At 42.1% G+C, this 27,828-nt stretch overlaps 1 protein-coding gene across 3 annotated transcripts; it reads left to right on the top strand.

The window, feature by feature from the left end:
* The first annotated feature begins 484 nt into the window (after positions 1-484).
* Positions 485-27,375, top strand: LOC104221647 (peptide-N(4)-(N-acetyl-beta-glucosaminyl)asparagine amidase). Of its 3 annotated transcripts, XM_009772753.2 has the most exons (17): positions 488-695; positions 787-840; positions 1,459-1,626; positions 1,959-2,057; positions 2,594-2,680; positions 3,383-3,465; positions 5,808-5,921; positions 6,491-6,545; positions 6,608-6,694; positions 8,035-8,090; positions 8,172-8,231; positions 8,783-8,870; positions 8,957-9,718; positions 9,844-9,904; positions 26,121-26,223; positions 26,798-26,932; positions 27,011-27,375. In XM_009772753.2, the coding sequence occupies exons 1-17, from the start codon at positions 531-533 to the stop codon at positions 27,093-27,095; spliced, it is 2,262 nt and encodes a 753-aa protein (XP_009771055.1). In that variant the 5' UTR covers positions 488-530; the 3' UTR covers positions 27,096-27,375. The 3 variants fall into 3 exon arrangements, with proteins under 3 accessions (XP_070024883.1, XP_009771063.1, XP_009771055.1); XM_070168782.1 differs by lacking the exons at positions 26,121-26,223; positions 26,798-26,932; positions 27,011-27,375 and adding an exon at positions 11,710-12,367 and having other exon boundaries at positions 485-695; XM_009772761.2 differs by lacking the exons at positions 26,121-26,223; positions 26,798-26,932; positions 27,011-27,375 and adding an exon at positions 23,017-26,095 and having other exon boundaries at positions 487-695.
* Positions 27,376-27,828: the final 453 nt, after the last annotated feature.

The raw sequence follows: 27,828 nt of genomic DNA, 5'->3' as shown, positions 1-27,828 counted from the left end.
TGATATCGACAATGACAAAAGATTCCCCTTTTAAGAAGTCCGATAACCCTAAGCAAAATAGAAGAAATTTCAAAAAAACCCTAGGTTCAACCCACCCACTACTAAAATAAACGGGTAATGCAAGGAGAAGAAAATTACTAACCTATTAACCGCATAAATCCACCGGAAATCCACGATGAAAGCGTAGCTTGAGATGGTCGTCAGGAATCGCCTTTACAGTAGCTCCTTGTAGATGTATCGAACTTTGAGTACTGACTTGGGTAAGTTTGGTTTTAACGCTTTTTATCTTGTGGGTCGGGTAGGGTCCGTTAAGGTCGGGTAGGGTCGGATTAGTTATTATAAGGTAATGGGTTAAAATTAATTAAAATCAAATGCATGACATATACGGATGTCTTGTTAACACGATTTGGTCAAAGAAAGTGGGTACTAGATATGTGGATTTGGGCCAAAGGTTGGGTGATAAAATATGTATTAAGCCTAACAAGTCCCTCCACCGTACAAATCAGCAGAAACGCCGCAGTAACTAGTGCATGCTTTTATTACTCATAGAGGAGGAAGGAATCGAATTCCAAAACCAGGAAGGAAGGAAAAAACAGCAGATAGAGCAAGTTCCAAGAATGGTGGCTCGAAAATTCGCCGTTAGTCACAACGACTCCACCTTCGACATCGACTACGACACTGACGATGGCTTCGAAGTCCTCTTCCTCCTCCTCTCATTCTCATTTCTTCAAATTCATCCTCCTTTTCATTTACAAACCTTTTTCTCTTCTCTCTTCCTTTTTCCAGGTCCTCAAATACCAGCTCTTCTCTCTCACTTCTGTTCCTCCCGATCAACAAAAGGTGACGACTTGTAATGTGCACATATTTTACATTTGCTTGTGAATTTTATCATTGATTTTATGTGAAATTGGAACTTCGAGAAGAAATTGGAAGGTTCCGGTGATCTGATTGTATTCTACGATCGTGATCTCGTGTTATGTGTTTGTTTGTGTTTTGGTGTATTATAGTGTTCGAGTTGCTAAAAACTGAAAATGATGAGAATATATTGGGAGGAGATACTGATCATATCTTTATTGGATAATTCTGATCTCGAATCAATTATGACCGTGATCTCTAAAATTTGAATCTTAAAGAGAAGCGTTTCAGCGAACTGTGTTAATGCAATGTGTGTGGTTGTGTACTTGCCTCTGAATTTTGAAGTTGATTTTACAATAAAAATGGAAATTTTGAAGATATTTAGAGGAGAGATGATAAGATTGTATCATATGACCCTGATCTCGAGTAAATCTCTTGATAAGCTTGATAAAAATTGAATTGAAGAGATGTTTTGTTATGCATATGTCCATATGATATGTAATTGCATGAACATGCTAGCGCGAATTTGAGTATTCGATTTGTTAAAATTGAAATGATTGTGAACTTGAGCATTTTATTTGTTAAAATTGAAATGATGAGAAGATATTGGGAAGAGATGATCAAATTGTATCCGACGAGTCAGATCTCGCTTCAATATCAGATAAGCTCCGGTTGGTATCACTTGATGGAGATGCAGATGAAATATCAGCTCAGGAGAAAGAAAAGTCAGAAATAGCGATGTCAGATGAAGAGTTGGCTCGGATTCTTCAGGTTCTGCATTGAATTTTTTGGTTTATGTTGTCACGCATTTGTGTTATTTGATGTCAGATGTTTTTTTTTTGAACTGCCAATGTGATTGCAGTATAAGTAGTTTTGAGCTATGTGCTTCACTTTGAATAAATATAACAAAAATGAATGTAATGATGGTAGTGGGATTCTAGAGGAAAGCAAGAGATGTAAAGGTGGAGCTATAATTAGCTAGAGCATTTTGAAGTCGGAAGTAATTCTAATTATCAATATATGTTCTGATCATATACCATAAAACACTATATATCATGTTATGATGTTAACACTCATTTATTATCATGTGATTGTGCATCTAGGCAGAAGAAGAAGCTCTTATGATGCAGCAGTTTGTTGCTAGTGAAAATAAGGAGCAAGTTGAACAGCGGATACGGCCATATGTTAATCAAGTTCTAATGGTATCTCTTGTTGGGTCTGGATTTCTTTTGATCCATCTTAACTTGTGTTGCATAGTTGTTTCTTTAGGTATTCTAATTTAGAAGCCTAAAAAATGTGATGCATTTCCATAAATAATATATTTTTTAAAAGAATTTGAATATATCATAAATACTAACTACTCCTATGCACTTTTTTGATGTTTCAAGAATTCAAATGTTCTGCGATTCAACTTTGGTATGCTTCTTGATGTCTTTTGCAATACCAACTTTGCGCACAAAATCCTATAATCAATTTGATATTATTTTTTTTCTCTGAATAGGAGTAAAGTATGTAAATTATGCCATATCCTTAATCTCACTTTTCTCTTAATTCTGTGGATGGAGTGGGATGGATAGAGTAATTCATCATTGACTTTTAGACTGGAAAAGTGGAATGCAGTAGAAGTTGTGGATTGGTTTTGTTTCCCTAGTCTTAGGATAACTTATGCTCAAATTATGATATAATTTAAAACCAGTTTCCCTTGATAGATAATAAAATGTCTCTCCTCATGTTGTAGTATGAAGATCTGCATCGGCAAGAAATGGCTCGAAAGACGGTTCCTGTGGACAAGCTTGAGGAGAAAGCATTGATTTCTTTGGGAAGGGTTAGAACTATCATCTTGCAATTTATTGTTGTGCAGTAATTGTGTATAATGAGTATAATATTTAACTTTGAAAAAATTAACTTATGAGGTGTGTTGTTTGGTTGGAAACAGATTGAGATGTTGACAATGTATTCATCATGTAATAAGATTTACTGCCCTTTCTTTCAGTTAAAGAAACCTTCTCAAGAGTGGCAAACATAGATGTACCTATCTCTTCTGGTGTTTAAGAGATAAATTTTGTAAGAAATCAATGTTGCTTGATCTGTTGTCTCTGACAACCATTGATGAACTGATTCATGTGCACCTTTTAGTAGGTTGCCTCAATTTCTTCTTTCCTTTTTCCTGAAAGAAAATTAAGTTAACGTTGGCTGTGAGTTTTTACTTGAAACTGAGTTTTGTTACTGACAAGAAGATGATTGTCACTTCAGTTTGAATATGTTATTATGGGCCTCAGACCAGATATAGCTTGTTCTCAAATAATTAGATTTATTTTTGAAATGAAATATAAATAAAAAAGATGTAGCAACAAGAAGAACATGTTTTATTCATACAAATTTTAAACCAATTCAGAATATACGATACTTCTTACTTGACATAGCTTGTCACATGGGTAATGAGTGTGAGCTTAGTTTCAGTCTAAGTATGAGATTTTGTAGGTTGACATCTGCCAGAATTTCTGACATCTGTACTATATCTGCTTAGGAGGGAAACTTGAGACCATCAAAAGTTGAACAAGATAATGCTTTCCTATTACAACTGCTATTCTGGTTTAAACAATCATTCAGGTAATTTCTTGACTTTGCCGTTAATTCAGATTTTCATCACTAAGGAATGAATCAATTTTCATTCATTCTACTTTTGTGCGATGGCGTTGTTAGTATCTATCTATATGCTGAAACTGCAGTACAAGAACTAATATGAGTTAGTACATCATGGGCTCTAAGTCATTTAAATCTTATGTTTTAATCAAAGTATTCTTCCAACACTTCTGATCTGGTTGTGGATTTTCTGCTGTTCTTTTAGTTTTCCCCGAAGACCAAGCCTACAATGAGCCTCTAACTGGGGCCTTGACTTCACTATTCAAAGTGAAACAAATGATTTCACCTCATCTGAAAAGCTTAGTTATTTAAGAGGAAAGACATTTGGATATTTCTTATAATATCTTCTCTCCGTTGCTTGAGCTTGAGTACTTAGCTGGCGGAGGACCAATACCCTATCTATGGTTGCAGTCAATGAAATCATGTCTCCTTGGTGGATGTGTTGTACCTACTTCACCCAATAACTAAATTATATTGTCCGTAAACACTTGACAGTAAATATTTTTCACCTGATGGCCTCATAGGTTTGGTCTAGTGGTAAGAGCGCAACCCTATTGCAGACAAAAGCCTAGTATTTAATTGGAAAAGGGTAGATGGAAAGGCCCATTATTCACTGAGTTTCGAAACGTGCGCCACTGGTCCTCGACGATTTCTCGGTTATCAAAAGAAAAAATATTGTCACTTGATTTAAGAGACTTTCTTTCCTTGCCAACATTGTCTTTTGAGAAATCATCTATTAAACCCGATTTTATTATTTTAAATTTAACTAATTTGATGAATTACTCCTAAAGGTTGACATTAAGCTAGTGCTGACTCACCTCAAACTAGTGCTAGTTGATGAGAGTTACTTCGGAAACAAAAAAGTATAGTCAAATTTCTCTGGGGTATTATCTTAATTTTAATAAAATGCAATAAGGTAAAGTATGGCTTGACGTTCATAACATATATTGATAGTTAGCAATCGTTGTTTCTGGATCACATAACTTCGCTTAAATTTCTATTTGTTGTCCTAAGTTGTGCGGACTCTTTGTTTTTGGTGCCGCACTCCCGAATTCGGTCAACTAACTTCAGATACTTTGACCCGAGTCCATCGACAAATTGGGGGGGGGGGGAATTGAGATTTTGATTTTTTAAAATTAAAAATAAAACAAATAAGACATGGAAAATGCGCATACCTTCAATATTGTAGTACTTTTGTCTCATATTTGCTGCTTTGTGTTTTAGAAACACCAAGAATTCAAGGGGTCGTGTTCTGAGTTCGGACTTCTGGTAGATAGTAGCAGCGATATAGATGTAGGGCTTTTCATAGAATATCTCTAAAAATTTATAATATTTTTATAGCTCTATTTTTTATAATTTTAAATCTTCTTAGACGAATCCCCACACCCATATCCGTACCTGGATCCGCACCCCCGAATCTTAAAATTCAGATTTTGCCGAATCCGACACTCGGATCCGTGCCCGTATCGGATACCTTTACCCGAGGCCAACCAACTTAGACGTTGTCTACTCTCTCCCCGCCTAATCAATGAATTGCTTTTATAAAATGGCTTTGATACGGAGCAGCTGTATGTTGCGTTCTAAAAAATAAGAATCAGCCAATTAATTATGCATCAGTCCCAAACTAATTGTGGTCAATTATATGAATTCTTTTATCAATTTCGCTCTATTCAAGCCCATTTCGTTTCAATACTAAATACTATCTTTTAGGGTAGATTTGGGGTTCTTTTTTTTTTTTTTTTTTTAAAGAATGGAATTTTGGTGTTATGTAAGACAAGAGGTTCTCTAAATCTCACTTTTGTCCTTACATGGACATAGAAGTCTCTAACCCTGACAAACAATGCACTAATGTAAGTGTAACAACAACTAAACTGAGCTTGCAACTCGTTGCTGTTGGCTTTATGTACCCTTTGCTATGTTGTGTCCTACTCTTAGCTAAGTTTATATTGATTGCAAGAGCTCATAAGCCTTTCCAGATTATTTCCTCCACATGATTTTGGGTTATCTTGTACCCTTTTATAACCTTAAATTGTCATAGTATTGCACCTACGTGTTAGTGCACATGGAGGTTTATGTAGGATCTGATCAGACCATCTCAGGCGAGCTTTCGTTTTATCCTCTACGTGTGTCGTGTACTACTTGCACCTTTTGCCGGAACGTGATCATTTTTTATTTTGTCCAAATGACTGCACATCGATTTAGCATCCACTTTTTAATGACTTCATCTTGAGGATATGTTGGGCCTTTAAGGCCCAATGTTTACCCCGCAAATGACACTATTCTCATTTTATTTTTCATTGTCATTGTAGGTGGGTAAATGCGCCTCCTTGTGATAGTTGTGGTAATGAAACCAGAAGTCAAGGCATGGGAGTTGCAAATTCTTCTGAAACACAATATGGTGCTTCACGAGTTGAACTTTATCGGTATGTCTGGAAAACATATTTCTTCCACATTCTATGTGGTGTTAGATAGGCTCTTAGGAAGATTATCCCTCATTTCTCTTGGTTTCTAGTAACTAGTTGGTAGTTCTAAACAGAAAAGTACGTTTTTGTAACAAGCTTCTTAATCAATATCAGTGAGTTTCTTCCAGGAATCCTTATCAACTTTTACTAAAATCGTGGTCTTTTGATAAGTTATTGCTCAAAATGTATTTCCCGTGATATAGTATAGTCTCTCAGAGTTCTATGCTGGTTTTCTCGGTTGAAATCTTTTGAGACCATTGCTAGCTCTATACGACTAAAGGGGTAAATGTAAGATTCCATTGCCTATTCCAGTAACATAGTAATGCTCTTCGCTTACAGTTGACAACCCAAATGATGCCTCGATTGAACGAAACTCACATGTGAGGATCTCTTGGAGCTCTGCTTTGCTATTCTGACACCTCTTTAAGCATTAGAATTTTCTCTCTGGAGGGATATAGGCTTCCCTCTTCTCTTTGAGTAACCGGAAAATAGCAAGGTTGTCTTATAACATTTATCTCTAATGTTCGCAGCTGCAATTCATGTTCAAATATCACCCGTTTCCCAAGATACAATGACCCATTGAAGGTACTAGATACATCTGCCACTGGAAGAATTCTTATCACAAATTCTGACTGACATTTATGCAGCTTCTTGAGACAAGAAAGGGGCGGTGCGGGGAATGGGCCAACTGCTTCACGCTCTATTGTAAGGCTTTTGGTTATGATTCTCGTTTGGTAAGTCTCTTCTCCAAGAAAGCATATTTGATGTCAAACATGTTTAGATGTTCGCCATTGTGCTCTACTTCACTGCATGTTGGATTCAATTTTCATCAATCCTATGTAATTGTTCAGTTCTTAGTTATGTCTTGGAAGCATTAGTGACTGGTGAATTACTTATTATACATACAACAACAACAACAACAACCACAACAACCCAGTGAGATCCCACAGGTGGGGTCTGGGGAGGGTAGTGTGTACGCAGACCTTACCCCTACTCCGGAGGAGTGGAGAGGCTGTTTCTGGTAGACGAATTACTCATTATACATAAGATTAAAATTAGGAAATTGACAAATATGCAAATAAAGACATTGAAGAACCTGCAGCAACAAAGTGTCATTTTAAAATGATGATAAGAAGACCAAACTTCTATAAATTGAAGAAATATTAACAAATAGCTGGATAAAAGGCGAATAAATCTGGAACATTTGTTATTTGTGTGAAGAACTTTAGAGAAGCCTAGAGCTCCTTCCACCTGGAATACTGATTTTCTAAAACAGAATTCACAAAAGGCTTGGATCATATCTTGTCACCAACTTCCTCAGAAACTGCCAGCACTTTGTGGTTTTTAATCTTTTTGTGTTGGTATAAGAAGCTTTACAAAATACAAAGAGATACTTAACTCGAGAACCAGATAGGAGTGCTATCTCTTCTTTATATCCGCCTGGGTGGATTTAATCTTTTTCCTTTTTCTGTTCAGAAATCCAAATTAGCAGTAGATAATTAAAAGATGTATTCAGTTTTACCAGAGGGAAAGAATAACAAATAAAATGGGTAAAAAATTCCTTAAAATGCTAGAAGAGGCGTGCAAGGAGTGACTACCCTGGACACTGGCCTAAAGCGGAAACGTTGAAGATATCTACTTGCCTGAAATACACTGCATTTTGCTTCAGATTCAATTGCACTCTTCATTGTCAACTGCCAAGTCTTGTTTCCTTTTCCAGTTTTTCTGCAAGCTCATGTCTATTAAGCATTACTGCGTCATGTTGCTTTTAGCAAGAAACCATCTTTCATGGCCACATGATTGCTGTCTTCCCTTATGGTGCTTTTCTTTATTGTTTTTACTTAGGTAAAAATTATGTGCTACAGTGCTAAAAGTTAATTTCTGATGGTTTCAAGGAACCTCTACCTTTGACAGCCATCCAATTTGTCAAGTTTATTGACTTAATCAGGGATATCTCTAGGAGCCCATATTACTGTAAAATTTGAGAGCCCCAAAAGAAGTCTTGTAAGGGAATCATCTGTTTTTACAGAATAACATTTGACTTAACTTCTCCTTCTATTGTTTCACTTTCCAGATTCTGGACTTCACTGATCATGTCTGGACAGAGTGCTTTTCACCATCTCTGGGAAGGTAATATCTTTTTCAATGGGCTAGCTCTATAAATTTGTTACAATGATCCAGAACATGAAGTGATGGGGCCAAATCATGCAGATGGATGCATCTTGATCCTTGTGAAGGAATATATGACAATCCTCTTTTATATGAGAAGGGGTATTTTCTCTTTGCCAATTTTACCTCTTGGTAGATGTGATTTCTTATTGTAACTAATGTAGCAATCACATAATTCATGACGTGATCTTGGTTGTATTAATATAAAATTTGCTCCAGAAGCTGACTGGTGGACTATTTTACCCTGTCATAGTATCATATATAGTGACATGCCTGCAAAATGTAGGAATTTGCATTCATGTAAAATCTGTTGCAACTGTAACGGTCAGGAAGTGGTGGAAGTTTTAAAAGAAGCGTGTTTTGAAATTGTGAAAGTGTGTCTAATTTATTGACAACAGAACCAAACCTCAATTTAGCAATGGTAATTTTCAGTATAACTTTGCATATATTTAAGTACTATCTTTTTATTGTGGCTAGCACTTCACATGTTCACGAAATATTTAGGAGAACAAATTCGCACTGGTACTATGATCCCATTCTATCTATTATTGCCATTATATGATACACTATTTTTTACCTGCCTTCTTAATTTTGGTGTTTCAACCTTTTCCTACCCGCCTTCTTATTTTTAGTGTTTCAACCTTTCTCTGAAGATGGAAAAAGAATTTGAACTATGTGATTGCTATTGCAAAAGATGGTGTGCATGACGTCACTAAGCGTTACACCAGGAAGTGGCCTGAGGTACTGTTAGTTGAGTGTCCCTTTATTGATCCTTCTATGAGCTCGTGAGTTTCTGCAAGTGAGATAAATGTTCTTTTATCATGAAGGTTCTTTCTCGGCGAAACATCACCTCAGAGCCTGCTCTCTCAGCTGTTCTTTCTGATATAACTAGGGAACTGCAGAAAAAATTATCTGCTGAAGTGATTTCAGCACTGGAAGATCGGGACAGAACCGAAATGGATGTCATTGAGCGAGAATTGTATTCTAAAGATGATGCTGTAGTCTCATTACCTGGAAGACTGAGTGGAGATAAGGAGTGGCGCATAGCAAGATCGGAATTTGTCTCTGATGAAAAGAACTCTCTAAGCTCTTCATTTTGTCCAGTTCGCAGATGCGTAGATGATCATGTTACAAAGATCTACAGTGCCTTTTCCCCTGTTCTTACAAAGTTAATAGAGTACTCGCCCTCTAAAACAACAGCTATTCAAGTTCTTGAGATTTTCAGAAAGATATTGGTTGATCTAAAGAGTTCCCCTTTCCGAACCAGGAGAACCTCTGTGAAATCAGTTTCAAGTAGTTCTGGTGAAATTTTCAGTAAGACGTTGGCATCTTTCGGCCAGTTACTTGATGCTCTTTCTTTGAAGAGTGAGTTAGGTTCAAATGGGAGTATTGATATAAGTTTAGCTTCTGATCCTGTTAAAACTTCTGTTGCTCTGCCTGTCGTGTTCCACGCAGTGGATGATGTGATTTACAATGTTGGACAATGTGCTAGACTAGATAGCAGGTCCCTCGCTTGGCCACTGCTTAAGTTGAACAGATTATGTTCTGGTCTAGTCCTTGCTAGCGGGGAGGAGCTTCCTTTTGGAATTGTGAGTAACATTGGTTTGTATAATAAAAACTGTTACTTTCAAGAAATTCTAGTCATGTGGAAGAGAAGTTCCCGATATAGTTATGTTGGCGAAGAATCTTAATTCTCTCGTTCTAAATACATCAGGCTACATGTGCATTTGATGGAACACGGATGTCAAAGTGGGAAGAACCAAATGGTGCAGCAGGTAAGCTTAAGCAAAAATGTAACTGTAGCATAACATCATTGTTTCTCATCTATGTCAACTGCATTAGGTTATATCTCCCGTTCTTTTCGATGTGTTACTTCTTTATGTTCATCAGTAAATAGGTCTGCTATGATGGTGAATTTCGCATAGTATAGTTTGTAACTTTGCTTTAATAGCTTGAATTTAGGACGTCCTTTCTCTAGTTTTTAAGTTTACATCTGTAAGGATCATGGTTTGTGATGTATGCGGTAAGCACACGTCATGGGTTTGAACCCTTCCTCATACAAAAAGCCTGGTATTTAAGTGTAGTACGGCAGAGGGACGTCCCACTTTCCACCAAGGTTTGAACTGTGCACCACTGATCCTCGGGGATTTCTTGGTTTATTGAAAAACAAAGGAAAGATCCAAGTCTTCATACCTTAGGAAGCCCTGAAAATCGAAGGACATCATTTTAACAACTTAGGGTGAGGAGGTCCCTAAACAAGAGGAAAGAAAATCAGAAAAGCATGTAACTCATGGATGGAGTTATTGTGAAGTTTAGAGCTAAAGAGTAAGGAGAAATTAATATAGTAACTTTGATGTATCGGTGCCTGCTGATATTGGTCACCTAAACCCCGGGGTTTGTGTTTTTGTTCTTCCCCAAATGTTTCGTAACATAACAAGCAGCTCGTATTGCAACACAATCTTTATGCATCTCCTTCTGGTTGGAGTAAGTCCTTATTTCCTTTACGAAGCCCAATATTTCCGATGGCCAAAGAGATCACTGTTATCTCAATGATGTTCATGTAGATAAATTAAAGTCATATTTAAGTCCATGGTGTGGGCCCAACGGCCAAAGAGATCACTGTTATCTAAATGGTGTAGATGTAGATAATTAAATGTCATATTGTTGACCACCAGACATTACTGTACTAAATTCTTTGATATCTTCTTGATTCTGATGGATGTTTTCCACTTGGTGGTGAAAACCGTTGTATGCGGTGAAATCAGAGGGGTCTATTTCTCGTCGCTAAGGTGCATTCGGGGAGTCATATCAACATCTCGAGGCTGCAGGATTACGATCGAGCTCCCTCCTTCGAGGTTCGTCCGCGATCCAGTAAAGATTCCGAGGACGGGGGATTCCCGAGGCGAGCAGCTAGAATCAGCAAACACTAGCACCATGCCTAGCCGTCCCATCCCTGTATCTTTACATTTAATGTACTCTGTACTATATTGTATTCCCTCTCCTATACAAGGAGAATCCATGCCACTTTGTAAAGGGCTGATGTTGCTCCAACCATTTTTCTCCACAAGATCAATAATATCTCTCTCCTTTTTCTCTCTAACTCGCTTGCTCTTATTGACTCGAGGCCACTTTGGCATTCAATTTTCTCCTACTTATTCTTCATTTATTACTTGGTATTAGCCATAAATAACCTTGTTTAATCGTATCTTAACTGTTATCCCATTCCCGACTACCCTCGATAGCTCGAGATCGAGCTCAGGTATCGACCTCGAGGTCCTCCGTTGACCAGTGCGAAGCCGGGTAGTAAGCCCCTCGGTTTGATTACTGCCTCGTTTTAGCTTGCATTTCATCGTTAAACTTCATATTCCTAGCATCATTTGCTCTAACAGCTAGCAAGAAAATAGATCACATATTTTTAGAATCCCATTTACAAATTTAATTGTTGTTACCATTTTCACGGTAAACAATTTGGCGCCCACCGTGGGGCTAAAAATAATAGTGATTATTTTCTTGTTGGTTCCATCACAAAAACGCAAGTTATCTTTCACACTTTTACTTATCCAAGATCTCTTGATTTCAGGTCAAAATGTCTGGCTCGATGAACAAAGTCGAGAACGACAACGTCGAAAACTACGGGAAAATGGCGTGGCTGCTCCAGCTGCCGGAGAGCAACCACAAAATCCTAATGACGTGCCCGGACCAGTTCCAGCGGACGCGGATTCACAGGACGCACAACAGGTCGATGAAACCTCACACACCGATGGGAGCGTACGGCATAACGACCAACAAGAAGCTCAAAGAACCCCAGCCCGGGAAGAACAGGAAGTTAGTCTTCATGTTATTTTTGAAATGTTGCAGGCACAACAGTTGGCCATTGATCAGTTACAAAGCCATCCAAAGACTCCCAGCACAACAACGCCGGAAACAGCTCCCCCCGTCGAACAAGCACCGGAGAGGTCAAGCAACGACGGATCGGTAGCCGATCCTGCCATCGTGAGAATGCTGGAAGATCTCACCAAAAGGATCGAGTCAGGCGAGAAAATGATAGCAGCCAATGATAAAAAGGTCGATACCTATAACTTCAGAGTTGACCAAATCCCGGGTGCATCCCAAGTCATGAAAGGTGTAGATTAGAGAAAGTTCGTGCAACGGCCGTTCCCAAAGGAAGCGGCTCCGAAACCCATTCCGAAGAAGTTCAGAATGCCAGAACTCCCAAAATACAACGGGACCTCGGATCCGAACGAACACGTCACCGCCTACACGTGTGCGATGAAGGGCAACGACATAAATAACGATGAGACCGAGTCAGTCCTACTGAAGAAATTTGGAGAAACGCTCTCGAAGGGGGCCATGATGTGGTACCACAACCTAGCTCCCAACTCCAGAGATTCGTTCGCCATGCTGGCGGACTCTTTCGTAAGGGCGCACGCCGGTGCCATCAAGGTAGCAACAAGGCAGTCCGACGTGTTCAAGATTAAGCAAAGGGAGAACGAAATGCTGCGAGAATTCGTGTCTCGTTTCCGGACAGAACGAATGGAGCTAACCCCGGCCTCTGACGACTGGGCAGTGCAGGCCTTCACTCAAGGCCTGAATGAACGAAGCTCGGTGGCATCAAGGCAGCTGAAAGAGAATCTGATCGAGTATCCCGCTGTAAGCTGGTCGGACGTCCACAACCGATACCAGTCGAAGATCAGGGTCGAGGACGACCAGCTGGGAGCCCCTTCAGGCTCAGTATACTCGAGCAGGCTCTTGGTGAAGGAGTCAAGGTCGAATAAAAAGAGGTACCAGCCATAACCCGATGATAGGAGAAACACTCCAAAGCGCAATCCGCCCCGTAACAACTGATTGGTAAACCAAGGACAGAACCCTCGGGGACCCCTCAACAGAGGTGGCTTCGACGGGTACGCAGGGCTAACAGGGGCGCCCCGCCTATCAGAGTATAGCTTCAACGTCGATGTGTCAGACATCGTGTTCGCCATTAGCAAAACCAGGGACGCCAGATGGCCCAGACTGGTACATTCGGATCCTTCCCACAAGAACTACAGTTTGATTTGCGAGTTTCACAACTCGCACGGGCACCGAGCCGAAGATTGCAGGCAGCTCTGAGAGGAAGTGGCCTGATTGCTCGATAACGGGCACCTTCGGGAATTTCTCAGCAACCGGGCTAAAAACCAATCGCCAGAAAGAGAAATAGCCGAAAGGAACAAAGCAGATGAGCCCCAACACGTCATCCACACGATTTTTGATGGTCAACCCAGACGCATTCAAATAAAGGACCACTTAGCTACCGCCGAATAAGCGCCAGAACTTGAGAGCGCCGTCACCACCAAGGTATAATCACCCATCCCTCTTTCCATCTTCTACTTCACGACAACTCTTACGCAGGCCAACAACCAAGGTAATCGGGACGCCACTCCGGCTCGAAGACCCTGAGGCTTCAAAGCGCCCGTTGCACTCTTTTCCTTTGATCTGTTTTTTATCCCGAAACGGGTTCTTATCGACAGGGGTTTTTAACGAGGTAACGCCCGCGCACTTCCCGAGAAGGAATTAGCGAGCCTGCGAGCTTTCTCTGCAACCAACCCCACTCCGGGAAATGACAAACAAAGCTCCAATAGGAAATGGTGCACCGGACCAAACGGTCCAAGGAGCCGCGCCCACGCGGGCCGAGCTTGCAACAACAAAACAGCATGTATTTACGCCAAGCAATAAAGAATATCTTTCAGTATCTCGTACTCCAGAAAAGGGGATTTCAACATGCTCACGACAAGGATCCCTCCACCAAATGCGTCCCGAAATACTCGGAGACTTAGCGTCAACAATTTGGCACCCGCACGACCCCAGGGTCGGAACTCCGGGCTCATAAGGCCCCAACGAGGCAGTTCCGAGCTCACGAATAACGGCCTTCGAGCCTAAGCAAACTTGATGAGTTGGAGACTGTCACCAGTCGCCATGCACTGGAAAACCCGAAACTGTAAGACCCCGAGCGGGCAAACTCGGCATAACCAGATCTATTCTACATAGCAACAAAAAACTGTAAGACCTCAACAGGCATGACAAACTGTAAGACCTCATCATGCATGACAAACTGTAAGACCTCAACTGGCATGACAAATTGTAAGACCTAAACAGGCTTGAAAATTTTGTAAGACCTTACTACAGGCGTAAAACTCAATCCCGAAGTTTAGGCTATACGTCGTATTTGTAAGAATCCTGAAAGGGCATACCCTCGGTGTAGACGCCTAAACTATCACTCGGGATAAAAAACGGCTCCGGCCGAACACATATGACTACGGTCAATACGGCTGCTCCAGCCAAATTAACGCGACTCGGGGATGCCCGACTGTTGCTAACAAAATCGCAGGCCATTACTTCGAATATACTTCGAAAAGAACCGGTTAAAACAGGCTTCCCTCAACAAGCAAAAACGAGCTCGACCATGTCAGCTCCAAATCACAAGGCTTCGAGCTACTCAGCCTATGAGCTAAGAACCTTCCGAGGTGCTCGAACATCGCCGCTAACGACTTGAAATCAAGGTTCTTCCAGAACCGACGACGGGTCAGGCAAAATCATTTCAAAACGACCTTAACGAGCGAAAAACAAAGCCTACAAAAAAGCCCACGGGCAAAAGCGTAAGAGCTATTGTCGCTAGCCAAACGAGCCTCCGGGCCGCACACCAAAAAGTCTCAACGACCAAACAACGTAAGAGCCATTGTCGCCAGCTTGAAAATTGAAAACTTGAGGATTAAAATGTGCTCGAGTCGTAACCTAATTCGGAGATCGGATCCAAAACAGTTAACTACATATGCCTAAGGGCCACATATATAAAAGGTCGCTCCGACCCAAGGCGTAAGAGCCACTATCGCCAGCCCATGCAAACGCAAAACTCGAGGGTAAATTGAGCTCGAGTCGGATCCCGACTCGGAGACTGGACCCGAAGACGGTTAAAGCACGCAAGCCTAAGGGCAAAAAATGAAAACCGCTATTGCCGGCCTAATAAATATCGGGGCCACATTACGGGTTCGGAGGTTTTTGCCAATCCAAGGTCGAATCGACTCAATTGAAACTCCGACGGGCAGAAATGTAGAAGATACAAATTGCGGGGTTCCCCCTCTTATTCTTACATATTGGCGGTAGAGCACTATCTCAACCTACGACATATAATGAAAGCTATATACACAACGAAGAAGGCAGGGAATAGGCGTTCCTCCTTTTTTCGGCAACTACGGTTCGGTGGTCTCCTCATTGTCCTCAGCATCGGACAGAAGGAACTTGGCATCATACTCCTCTCCTTTGGCTTGCTCGATCTCCCCCGAGAGATCGAAGCCCCTGACACGAATCTCCTCGAGGATTTCTCTCCAGGATCTGCACCTCACATACTCCTCGCTATTGTTTGCACGATCGAGGGTCTTCTTCAGCTCAGCTTTAGCAATGGCAGCGCTTCTTGAATAAGCTGCTATTTTCTGTCCCGCCCGGGTATTGTCCATCACAACCTTGGCCCGGACATTCACCGCCTCGGCTTTCGCCCTCGAAAGCTCGGATGACAGCCTTGCGACCATCTTCGCCCGAGCAGAATCATTCGCACGGGCGGTCTGAATTTGCGCCTCAAGAGCGGAAGCCCCGGCCTGAGCCCTCTCTTTGGCCACAAAATGGGCATTCACATGCACCTGCAGCTCGGTGAATTCGCTTTTGGCTTTGCCAACCTCACCCCAGAGTTGTTCCAGCTCATCCGCCTTATCCTTCAACTGAAATAGCAAAACATCAAGGCGACAAAACAAAAAGGGAATGCAGGCCAGCGTGAAATGTAGGGTACCTGTTTCTCCAAGAAGGCCTCTCGGGCCCGGCTTCAGTCCACCTCATGTCGTAAAGAGACGAGCTCGCTTTCCTTTGCCACACAAAGAAGCTTGAGGGATTTCTCCCTATCTCAAGCCTCCCGCAACGGGGCCTCGCAACGAAGTAGTTCGACTTTAAGCCAGTCGAAGGCCTTTGAAAAAAAGCCAGATAAATAAAAGAAAAAAGGGGAGCGCAGGGCCAGAACATTCTTACAGCAGTCGAGACTCACCATAAGGCCAAAGCGTTGAGCCTTGCCGAAGGCCGAAGCACTGTCCGATGGTGTACCACTCCCGGAAGGTTGCCGATCGACCGAATCGCTTCCCCTTAACCGCTGCGAAAAAGTCGCCTCGCTACGAGCCTTCTCGCACCCCGGAACATCTTTCCTTTTACCGGTGCTCCTTGGCCCCGGGGCCAGCCACCTCTCCTCCTCCTCCGAAGGACTTGGCATCGCCTCGAAAGGACTCCCGGCACCTGCAGCAGATAAATCAGATAAGCCGGCAAGAAGGAAGCTATCTCTTAGGAGACAGAACGCCGGGCTCCTACCATGATGCTTCGCCTCCCATCTCCCTTTTGACAGATCTTGCCACCGGCGCCTATCATAAATCGAGCAAGGTGCTAGCTTACGAGACCACTCGGCTAATTCAGGGACCTCGCCGGGCAACCAATGAGTTGCTATAAACAAAGAACAGAAAGATATCATTACGGGGCCAACCTCAGGTTGAGATAAAGGCGGTTCAAACGAAGCACTTACGTGTGAAGTTCCATTTCTTAGGAAACGACAAAAATTCTCCAGGGATAACATCTGTCGTTCGGATTCGAACGAACCGATTCATCCATCCACGGTCCTCATCCTTCTCGCTGCCGATTACAGGAGCTCGGGTGGATCGACGCTGAAGAGCAATCAGGCCTCGATAGCACAATGGCCGGTACAACCTCACGAGGTGGTTGAGGGTAAATTTTATCTCGGCCTTGTCAGCAAAATATCTCATCGACTGCACTATTCTCCAACGAAAGGGATGAACCTGCGCCAATGTTACTTGATATCTTCTACAGAAATCAAGCACGACCCGGTCCGGAGAACCCGGTGCAAGAACATGAATATATAAGCTCAAGAATCCCTCAACATCATAAACATCGGTTCGAGAGAAGCTGTCGATTCAACCTCGGGACACGGCCAGTTTCAGGGCCCCGGTTTGTCTAAAGAGCAGGCCCCGAAGGGCCGACGCCGGAATGCAAAAGCAAAAAGGCAAGGAGAAGGTCTGACAGAATGAAAGCTCCTTTTATACATTGACAAAAAGAAAAAACGTCTTTACACTATCCATTTCCTGGGGGCAGTATACAAAGCAAAAGGGATGGCATACAAAAAAGATTCGGAGACTACTCCTCGTCACTATTGTCTTCCCCTTTATCAAGGGCAATCAAAAGCGCCAATCTTTCCTCCACTGCACGGGCCTTCTTAAGATCAGCTGACAGGTCGATGCCTCTGGCCCCGAGTTCCTCCAAGGTCCCCTCTCCTCGCCTCCGCCTTAGCATGCTCGATAGCTCGGGATAGTTTCTGCTCAGCAGCCATGGATATGTCACGAGCCATTATATGCGCTGTGGCCGTATCCTCCCGATAAGTAGCAGCATCTCGTTCGGCCTCGGACTTAGCCGCGGCCAAAGCAGCAATCTCCATGCGAGTATCCGTGAGAAGATCCCGGGATGCCACCAACTCCCCGACCATTGTTTCATTTCGCTCTCTCAGCCCAGAGATCTACGCATTCAACTGATTAATCCGCGAGCCACTCTGCGTGACCTATGGAAGAAGGGTAAGCCAATGAATATACGAATATGGAACGTATGTGAACACGAGGTAAAAGGTCGGATATGAGCAAGGCAAAATACCTGAGCAGCAAGATTGGCCTTCTCCCGGAGCGTCGTCTCCAAAGCGGCCCGAAGTTCTCCCAGCTTCTTATCTCCCCGGGCAGAGCGAGCCTCCGAATCCTGCAGCTTCGAAGTAACTTTCTTACGCTCCTTTTCGTGATAAGAAAGCTCCCCGCGGAGCCGGAGGATGGCATGGTTGTACATCTCCTTACACTGCGGCACAACGGAAAAGTTAGAAAGACGACGAATGACGCCTGGGGACGAAAGAAATGCACGAGGAATGACTATCACCTGCTGCAAGGACTTCTCCGGCGCTTTAACGGCGCCAGGAATATCGAGATCATCTCTGTTGATAACGCCATCGAAAATGTTGGCAATAAAGTCCCCCCACCCCTTGAGAAGAGTCCCAGCTGTGGCGCTAATCATCCCGTGGGCATCTCGCAGTCCCCTGATGAAACCGGAAAGTTCGAAATAAAGTCATTTAGTTCGCTGATTTCTCCAAGTGGCAACCTACGTTCCTGGAAGGCCCCGAGCTCCGATCCCTCGGGGTCAACACCAACGATCCCCCTGGCAGAAGCTGCATCAAATCCGGCTGCGCGATTCGAAGCTACATCAACGTCCTCTTCAAGGACCCCCGACCCACGAGCCCGATCAGAGCCAGCCATTCCGGACTCAGCAACCTCCGACCAGGACGCCTGCAAGTCTCGCACTCGATCTCGTTCTCCTCCTTAACGGGCTTCCATAATCGTCCTCTCCTTCGGTATCAAGATTCGACCCTGAGGTTAGAGCAGCAATCCCGATAGTGGCTCGACGCTCGAGTGGCCTGGTTTTCTTTGCCGCAGGACGGACAATGGCTGCCCTGCTTTTCCTTTTCTTGCTCGTGTCGGGCTCTTAGGCCCCTGCTTCACCATCAGGGGGTGGCCTCATCTGCATATTCTCGCCAAGACCTGCACCTGCACAATAACCGCAATACGCTTTCGCTAAGGGCTTAGAAGGAAACACAAAATACGAAGCATAGGCGGTAAAGAAACCTCACCATGATTCTTGGCCACCCAAAGCTTCTTAGCCAGGCTGGTCCAAGATCGAACGCGGTATGGGAATTTCTCGCTCAACCGCCCGATCCATCCCGACAAATCTGGGACCACCTCCGGGTGCCAAGCAGCGGCTGCAGAAAACACGAGATTATTATGTCAAACGGGAGAATAGTCGAAAAACGGCTAAAGGGAAAATCGCTTATGTCGGGCGTTCCACCTCTCCGGAAAGGGCATCCTCTGGGCCGGGATGATATCCCAGGTCCTCACTCGGATAAACCTGCTCATCCATCCTCGATCCTTTCCCTCATCGACGCTCGCGAAAAAAGATTTTTTGGACTGATGGCGGAGCCTGATTAAGCCTCAATACAGTCGAGGGTTGTACATTCCGATCATATGATTAAGGGTAAGAACCTCACCTTCAACCCCGTCGGTGAAATGTCTAAGCATCAACACTATCCTCCAAAAATAAGGGTAGATCTGACCAAGTGTCACTTGGAATCGGTCGCAGAAGTCAAGAATAACCGGGTAGATCTCCAGGGGAGGAGACTCAACGGATTTATCAGGGCCCATGGTGAATGGGTAAGTGTATACATAAAGGAAGCCAACCTTGAAGTCAGTAATATTATCGTTGGGACTGGGAATCTCTATCTCCACTGCCTTGCTCCATAGGCAGTCCTCCCTCACCTTGCTAATATCGGTCACAACGCTAACGTATCGGGACACGTGCTCAGACCGGCCCGACGTAGATGAAGTAGTATCGATATCAAAATCCTCTGACGTGTCGAGATCAGGTAGGGTACATTGTTCCAAAGTGGGAATCGATCTGGTTTCTTCCCTAGGTGATCGGGGTGACGATGCAATGTCGTTCCGTCGGGGACCCGTCCTAGAAGTCCTAGCCATGTCAATGGTAAAAATCCTTCTATAAAAAGATGAAAGAGTGGCAAATACAAAATTCTGACTCGCGGGCTTGTAAGTGGGGTGAAAATGGGAAGTATCTAGCAATCAGTGCATTTATAGGAATCGCTGGGGAAGCGGAAAGGACGAGCCGACGGCAGTTCGTGGGTTCCTCGATTACCGCATCTGAAGGCGGCCTTGCACGGTTCTCTGGGGCATGGCATTTAATGCTCTTAAACGGTTGACGTCACAGCATAATGACCTCGAGACGACAGTTCAATATCGTTTCCTATTACTTCACTCTTGGAAACGCGGAGACTATCTATATGCGGTAAAATCAGAGGGGTCTATTTCTCGTCGCTAAGGTGCATTCGGGGAGTCATATCAACATCTTGAGGCTGCAGGATTACGATCGAGCTCCCTCCTTCGAGGTTCGTCCGCGACCCAGTAAAGATTCCAAGGACGGGGGATTCCCGAGGCGAGCAGCTAGAATCAGCAAACACTAGCACCGTGCCTAGCTGTCCCATCCCCATATCTTTACATTTAATGCACTTTGTACTATATTGTATTCCCTCTCCTATATAAGGGGAATCCATGCCACTTTGTAAAGGGCTAATGTTGCTCCAACCATTTTTCTCCACAAGATCAAAAATATCTCTCTCCCCCTTTTCTCTCTAACTCGCTCGCTCTTATTGGCTCGAGGCCACTTTGGCATTCAATTTTCTCCTACTTCTTTATTTATTACTTGGTATTGGCCATAAAGAGCCTTGTTTAATCGTATCTTAACTGTTATCCCCTTCCCGACTACCCCCGATAGCTCGAGATCAAGCTCAAGTATCGACCCCGAGGTCCTCCGTCGACCAGTCCGAAGCTAGGGTAGTAAGCCCCTCGGTTTGATTACTGCCTCGTTTTAGCTTGCATTTCATCGTTAAACTTCATATTCCTAGTATCATTTGCTCTAACAGCTAACAAGAAAATAGATCACATATTTTTAGAATCTCATTTATAAATTTAATTGTTGTTACCATTTTCACGGTAAACAACCGTATCCACATCTCGATACACTAACCATAGGGCATTTATGACTGAAAGAGATGAAATGGATCAGCTTTTAGTATATTCAACACAAATAATTTAAAGGGTGAACGTGTTACTAGCTTCTCATTACAGGTTAATGCAAAATTTATTATTAAGCAATTGTTGCAAGTTGAGAATATGAAAGAGGAAAAAGATGGAAAACATATCTAATTACGGAATTGCTTTGTGGTATCTCTTGTTTCTTAATGTTCATCAACCAGTGAAGGCACCAAAAAGATAAGATTTCCCTCTCTGGAGAATATTGCACTTAGGGCGTCATCAAGATTGTTAAGTAGTTAGTCATGTTTAGTGTCCCACATCGGGAAGTAAATATCTATTATTATGTAATTACTGTATATAAATAGGGTTGTACAATACTTTAATCAATATAATATATTTTTCTCCCGTGCATTCTCACATGGTATCAGAGCGGCAGTGAGAAAACATCAGGGGGAAAAAAAAACCCAGTCGTCGCCGTGCTTCAATTCCGGTGACCTTTTAGGGCTATTTTTTTCGTCAAAACCAATTCCATCGGTGTTGTGCAAAAAAACCAACACCACCACAAGGTCCCCCAACCTCCGGCGACCAAACCTCAGCAAATACCTCTGTCATACGTCGCCTCACGCGACGCCATGCGCCGATCGAAGACAGTCTTCTCTGGCGAGGTCTACTCCACGCGCCGGCGCGTGGAACTTGTTCCGTCAATTTTTTCAGAAAACTCCTTTAGAACAGTCTGATCGCCCTACCATTCCGAGCCTGCCCATATTTTTATTTTTTGATTCCGAGCACTTTGAAAATTTTCCAGCAACTACAGTAGTTTTCCGGCAGTTTTTCGGCAACCACAGTTGATTCTTTGTTTTATTTGGTGCTAATTTGCTAGATCTCTTTTCAATCCAATAATGTCTTTGGGAGTGGATGTATTTGGGTCTAAAAACACGGGTTCTGGAAGTTCTGGTATTATGATTACCTCAGAACCTTTAATGGGAAGTTCAAACTACTTAGCTTGGGCTTCATCTGTCGAGTTGTGGTGTAAAGGTCAAGGAGTTCAAGATCATTTCACAAAAAAGGCTAGCGAAGGTGATGAAAAGGCCAAAACACTTTGGGAGAAGGTCGATGCTCAGTTTTGTAGTATCATGTGGCGATCTATTGATTCCAAGTTGATGCCCTTGTTCCGTCCATTCCAGACATGTTATTTAGTTTGGGAAAAGGCTCGTACTTTATACACTAATGACATATCTCGTTTCTATGATGTAATATCGCGAATGACAAGCTTGAATAAACAGGAATTGGATATGTCTACTTACTTGGGACAAGTACAGACAGTCGTGGAAGAATTTGAGACGTTGATGCCAGTTTCTGCTAGTATTGAAAAGCAACAAGAGCAACGACAGAAGATGTTTCTAGTTCTTACACTCGCTGGACTCCCTAATGACCTTGATTCAGTACGTGACCAGATTTTGGCTAGTCCGACTGTCCCCACAGTTGATGAATTATTCTCTCGATTACTTCGCCTTGCTGCAGCACCAAGTCACCCAGTGAGCTCATCACAGACACTTGACTCATCTGTTCTCGTATCCCAGTCAGTGGACAATCGGGCATCTCAAACTATGGAGAATAGACGAGGAGGAGGTCGTTTTGGAAGATCTAGACCCAAGTGCTCTTATTGTCATAAACTTGGACACACTCGTGATGTGTGCTATTCTTTACATGATCGTCCACCCGAAAATGCTTATGCTGCTCAGACCAAGACAATAGGCAACCAGGGATTTTCTTTATCTGAAGAGGAGTATAATGAGTTCCTTCAGTATCGAACAAGTAAGCAGACATCTCCACATGTAGCCTCTGTTGCTCAGACCGATACTTCTGTTGCTGGTAATTCCTTTACTTGTGTTTCCCAGTCTAGTACTCGTGGACAATGGGTTGTGGACTCAGCCGCTTCTGATCATATCTCTGGTAATAAATCACTTTTGTCAAATATTGCGTATTCACAGTCTCTTCCCACTGTTACTTTAGCCAATGGGTCTCGAACTAAAGCAAAAAGAGTTGGACAAGCGAATCCCCTACCCTCTGTCACTCTAGATTCCGTTCTTTATGTCCCTGGCTATCCTTTTAATCTTGCATCTGTTAGTCGTTTGACTCGTGCTCTCCATTGTGGTATATATTTTATTGATGATTCTTTTATTATGCAGGACCGCAATACAGGGCAGACGATTGGAACAAGACTTGAATCAGCCGGCCTTTACTACCTTAACTCACTCAATTCCTCCAAGGCATGTCTAGTTACAGATCCTCCGGACCTAATTCACAGACGTTTAGGACATCCAAGCTTATCCAAGCTTCAGAAGATGGTGTCTAGTTTGTCTAGTTTATCTACATTAGAGTGTGAGTCATGTCAGCTCGGGAAACATACTCAAGCCTCCTCTCCTCGTAGTATTGAGAGTCATGCATAGTCTGTTTTTTCTTTAGTTCATTTTGATATATGGGGTCCTAGTAGAGTCAGTTCAACCTTGGGATTTCGCTATTTTGTTAGTTTCATTGATGACCATTCAAGATGTACTTGGATTTTCTTAATAAATATCGTTCTGAGTTGTTTTCTATATTCCAAAATTTTTGTGCTGAAATTAAAAATCAATTTGGTGTTTCTATTCGCACTTTTCGCAGTGATAATGCCTTAGAATATTTATCCTCTCAATTTCAGCAGTTTATGACTTCTCAAAGAATTATTCATCAGACCTCTTGTCCTTACACCCCTCAGCAAAATGGGGTTGCAGAGAGAAAGAATAGGCACATCATTAAGACTACCCGCACACTTCTCATTGAATCTCATGTTCCGTTGCGTTTTGGGGTGATGCAGTTCTCACAATTTGTTATTTGGTTAATCGGATGCCTTCATCTCCCATCCAGAATCAGATTCCGTATGCAGTATTGTTTCTGTGGTCACCCTTATACTCTGTTCCTCCTCGTGTTTTTGGGAGCACTTGTTTCGTTCATAACTTAGCTCCTCGTGCTCTCAAGTGTGTCTTCCTTGGTTATTCTCGTGTTCAAAAGGGATATCGTTGTTACTCACCTGATCTTCGTAAGTACTTTATGTCATCTGACGTCACATTTATTGAGTCTAAACTTTTCTTTACCTCTTCTGACCACCTTGATATATCTGAGGTCTTACATATACCGACCTTTAAGGAGCTTACTATAGCTCCTCCTTTATCTTTCCGCCACAGAAGTCTTACCCATTCCAACCGTTGGGGAGTCTAGTGTGGCTCCTCCTAAATTCCCCGCCCGGGAACACCACTCTAGAGTCTAAACCTTTCTTCACCTCCTGGTTTTGTTGCTCAGGGGGAGTCTAGTGGTCTTGTATGCCGATTGCGCAGGTCACTATATGGTTTGAAACAGTCCCCTCGAGCTTGGTTTGTTAAGTTCAGCACAGTTATTCAGGAGTTCGGCATGACTCGTAGTGAAGCTGATCAATCTGTGCTTTATCGGCATTCTACTCCTAATATGTATATTTATCTGGTGGTTTATGTTGATGATATTGTTATTATTGGCAATGATCAGGATGATATTACTAATCTGAAGCAGCATCTCTTTCAGCACTTCCAGACTAAGTATTTGGGCAGATTGAAGTATTTTCTAGGTATTGAGGTCGCTCAGTCTAGCTCAAGTATTGTTATTTCACAGCGGAAGTATGCCTTAGACATTCTTGAGGAGACTGGAATGATGGGCTGTATACCGATTGACACTCCTATGGATCCGAATGCTAAGCTTCTGTCTGGACAGGGGGAGAAGCCTCTTAGAGATCCTACGAGATATAGGAGGTTGGTTGGCAAATTGAATTACTTCACAGTGACTAGACCTGATATTTCTTTTCCGGTGAGTGTTGTAAGTCAGTTTATGGATTCTCCCTGTGATAGTCACTGGTGGATGTTGTTGTTCGCATTCTTCAGTATATAAAGTCAGCTCCAGGCAAAAGGTTACTATTCGAGGATCGAGGCCACGAGCAGATTGTTGGGTACACAGATGCTGGTTGGCCAGGATTACCTTCTGATAGACGTTATATGTCTGGATATTGTGTTCTAGTAGGAGGTAATTTGGTCTCTTGGAAGAGCAAGAAACAGAATGTAGTTGCTAGATCTAGCGCTGAAGCCGAATATCGGGCCTTGGTTGTGGCAACGTGTGAGCTAGTTTGGATCAAGCAGTTGCTCAAGGAGTTGAAGTTCGGAGATATCAACAAGATGGAACTGGTGTGTGATAATCAAGTTGCTCTTCATATTGCGTCAAATCCGATGTTCCATGAGAGGACTAAACACATTGAGATCGACTGTCACTTTGTCAGAGAAAAGATACTCTCAGGAGATATTGTTACAAAGTTTGTAAAGTCGAATGATCAGCTAGCAGATATTTTTACTAAGTCTCTTACTAGTTCTCGTATTAGTTACATCTGTAACAAGCTCGGTACATATGATTTATATGCACCGGCTTGAGGGGAGTGTTAAGTAGTTAGTCATGTTTAGTGTCCCACATCGGGAAGTAGATACCTATTATTATGTAATTACTGCATATAAATAGGGTTGTACAACGCTTTAATCAATATAATATATTTTTCTCCAGTGCATTCTCACAAAGATAAAAATGACTCGTACAATCATTGCAATAGTCACTCCTGAGATGAAAAGATGATTTATCTACAGTAATGGAGAGGAAATCAGGCTGTTTAAGCAATTTAATCTGCACTATATCTCAACTTTCAATTCATGGAGTGAGGGCAGCAAGGTTTTAGGTACAACAAAATGAGAAAAACACAGCGACACTTGGAATTTCGTGATACAACTATAGTCACCAAACTGTCCTCGCCTTCAGTTTGAAAATCAGGTATCGCGATAGAATCACTACACTATCATCGCCAATTTTATACCAAATTCTTAATTTAAGACCCTTTGCACACGGTACTACTTCCCTATTGGTCACCTAAGAGTATTTAGCCTTGCAAAGTGGTCCTTGCTGATTCACACAGAATTCCATGTGCCCCATGCTACTCGGGTTAGAGCACAAGGTGGTGATGCTTTTGGCTACTGGATTTTCGCCATCTAGGGTGCAGCATTTGGGCTGCTTCGCCTAGCAGCGGCGCTTCAAGTCAAGGAATTAAAAGAGAGGAATTTATTTTGGAGGGAAAAGAAAAACAAATACACATTGATTTTTAACGGATAAACACATGCTTTTGCATATACATTTTCATTTATCCTTCTTCTTTATAGTTGTTTTTCTATCTGATATTTACTTGTATTCTGCCTTATAGGTTGTTGGATCATATATCAAGTAGCTGGTAACCGGATGTTTGAGCTTGTGGCATATGAGTTAATGTCTGCTAATGATGCTCCAGAGAGAGATCCAAAAGACTGGTATGGTATATTGGCTTCAAAGTGTAGTTCTGAATATATCTTTTCTATCCAGCCAGCAACTTCACATGTATCACTGTGTATGATAACATAGTAATGTAGAAGTGTGATAAGCAGACCTAAATCAAGTATATATTTGACACGGGCTCTCTATAGTGCTAAAATAATAGGAAATGCATTTATGCATAGGTTGAAGTCAGTGAAAGCATGACTAATTAGCACGATGAATTTGAAGTTGCTTAAACAGTATATTGCAACTGCTGCTTGCTGAAAGCAGATGGTTTGACTTGAATGGCTGGTTTACTTCTGTATATGATTATGTGGTTTGTTATCCGAACGAATTTGACAAGTCTGGTATTTCTCCTCTTTAATTCACTATTCTCATATATAATTTCAACTAATAGAACTGGTTTCTGAATAGTTACGAATTTGTTATAGCTTTGGTGACATTTAAGTGCTCATTAGAAAGTTGGCCATTTTAGAGAATCAACTAAAGTTTGATCAACTTTTGGAAGTAATGCAATAGAAAACGTTACTATCATTATGTATAGACTGATGGACTCATTTAATACATTAGGGTGCTAGAAGGAAGTGAAAACGGAGGTTCCAGCTGGCATCTCTTGGATAAACAAACTTCCCAGATGTTCGACAAACGTTTCCAAAGAAAAACATTTACAGTTAGTTCACCAGGCTATTTGGCAAATGCATTCAGGTAAAAGCTCTATCAAAGTCTCTCAACAGATCACTTCTTCGTGATAGGGCAGTTTCTGATCACTGTTAGTAATGGCAGGCTAAGGTTTCTAGCAGTTCGAGATGCGAATGCAAATTCAAGGTTTCAGATTGGCAGCATTGACCTCTATGCAAGCAGCAGTTGATGTTCCTAAACCATAACACACCTGCCCCTTTCTCTGGCTTAGGCTTAAATTCGAAGCTGCTGTTGAAGCTTCACAGTAGACACATTTCTATGTTGTATTTGTGCCCCATTTAATTATATTTCCATCCAGAGCATAGTAATGATAAGGAGCGTCGTTCTTAAAAGTGGGGAAATAAGATTTAATTTTTAATAATTTATTACCTATAACATGTGTACAAACATTCTTTGGGGCAATGCTAAATTGTCAATCTTTACCATAATCATTTCCTTTTCCCTTTATCTATTACTCTTTTTTCGCTGGCCTATTGACTGATTCAGGACCTGTATTGTTTGGGGATGATTAGGATCGATTTGTAAACTTTTAAAATTATTTTCTCGCGATGCAGGATGCTAACGTAAAAGCAACGTTTGATGAGTAGGTGACAAAAATCATTATATACGTATTTGCATGACTAAGATCATTAAATACATAGACTGACAAAGAACATAACCACCACCATTAGCGATGATATAAATACCTAGGAAAAAAATTTAATCAGCGCCAAATCATTAATCTAGACATTTTAGAAATGAGAGTTTGAATCAGGTATTGCAACAGGGATTGACAGGAGTCAGGAGGATTAAGAAGATCGTATGTTCATATAATATGTCATTAACATAGAGAATGAGGAAATCATTATATATATGACGAATATATTAGACATAGAGAATTAGAAAACCATTAGTTGTATTCA

The sequence above is a fragment of the Nicotiana sylvestris genome, chromosome 1 (genome assembly GCF_000393655.2).
Source record: "Nicotiana sylvestris chromosome 1, ASM39365v2, whole genome shotgun sequence".
Lineage (NCBI taxonomy): Eukaryota > Viridiplantae > Streptophyta > Magnoliopsida > Solanales > Solanaceae > Nicotiana > Nicotiana sylvestris.
The sequence above is the reverse complement of the archived record's forward strand: the minus strand, read 5'-3'. Positions and strand labels throughout refer to the sequence as shown.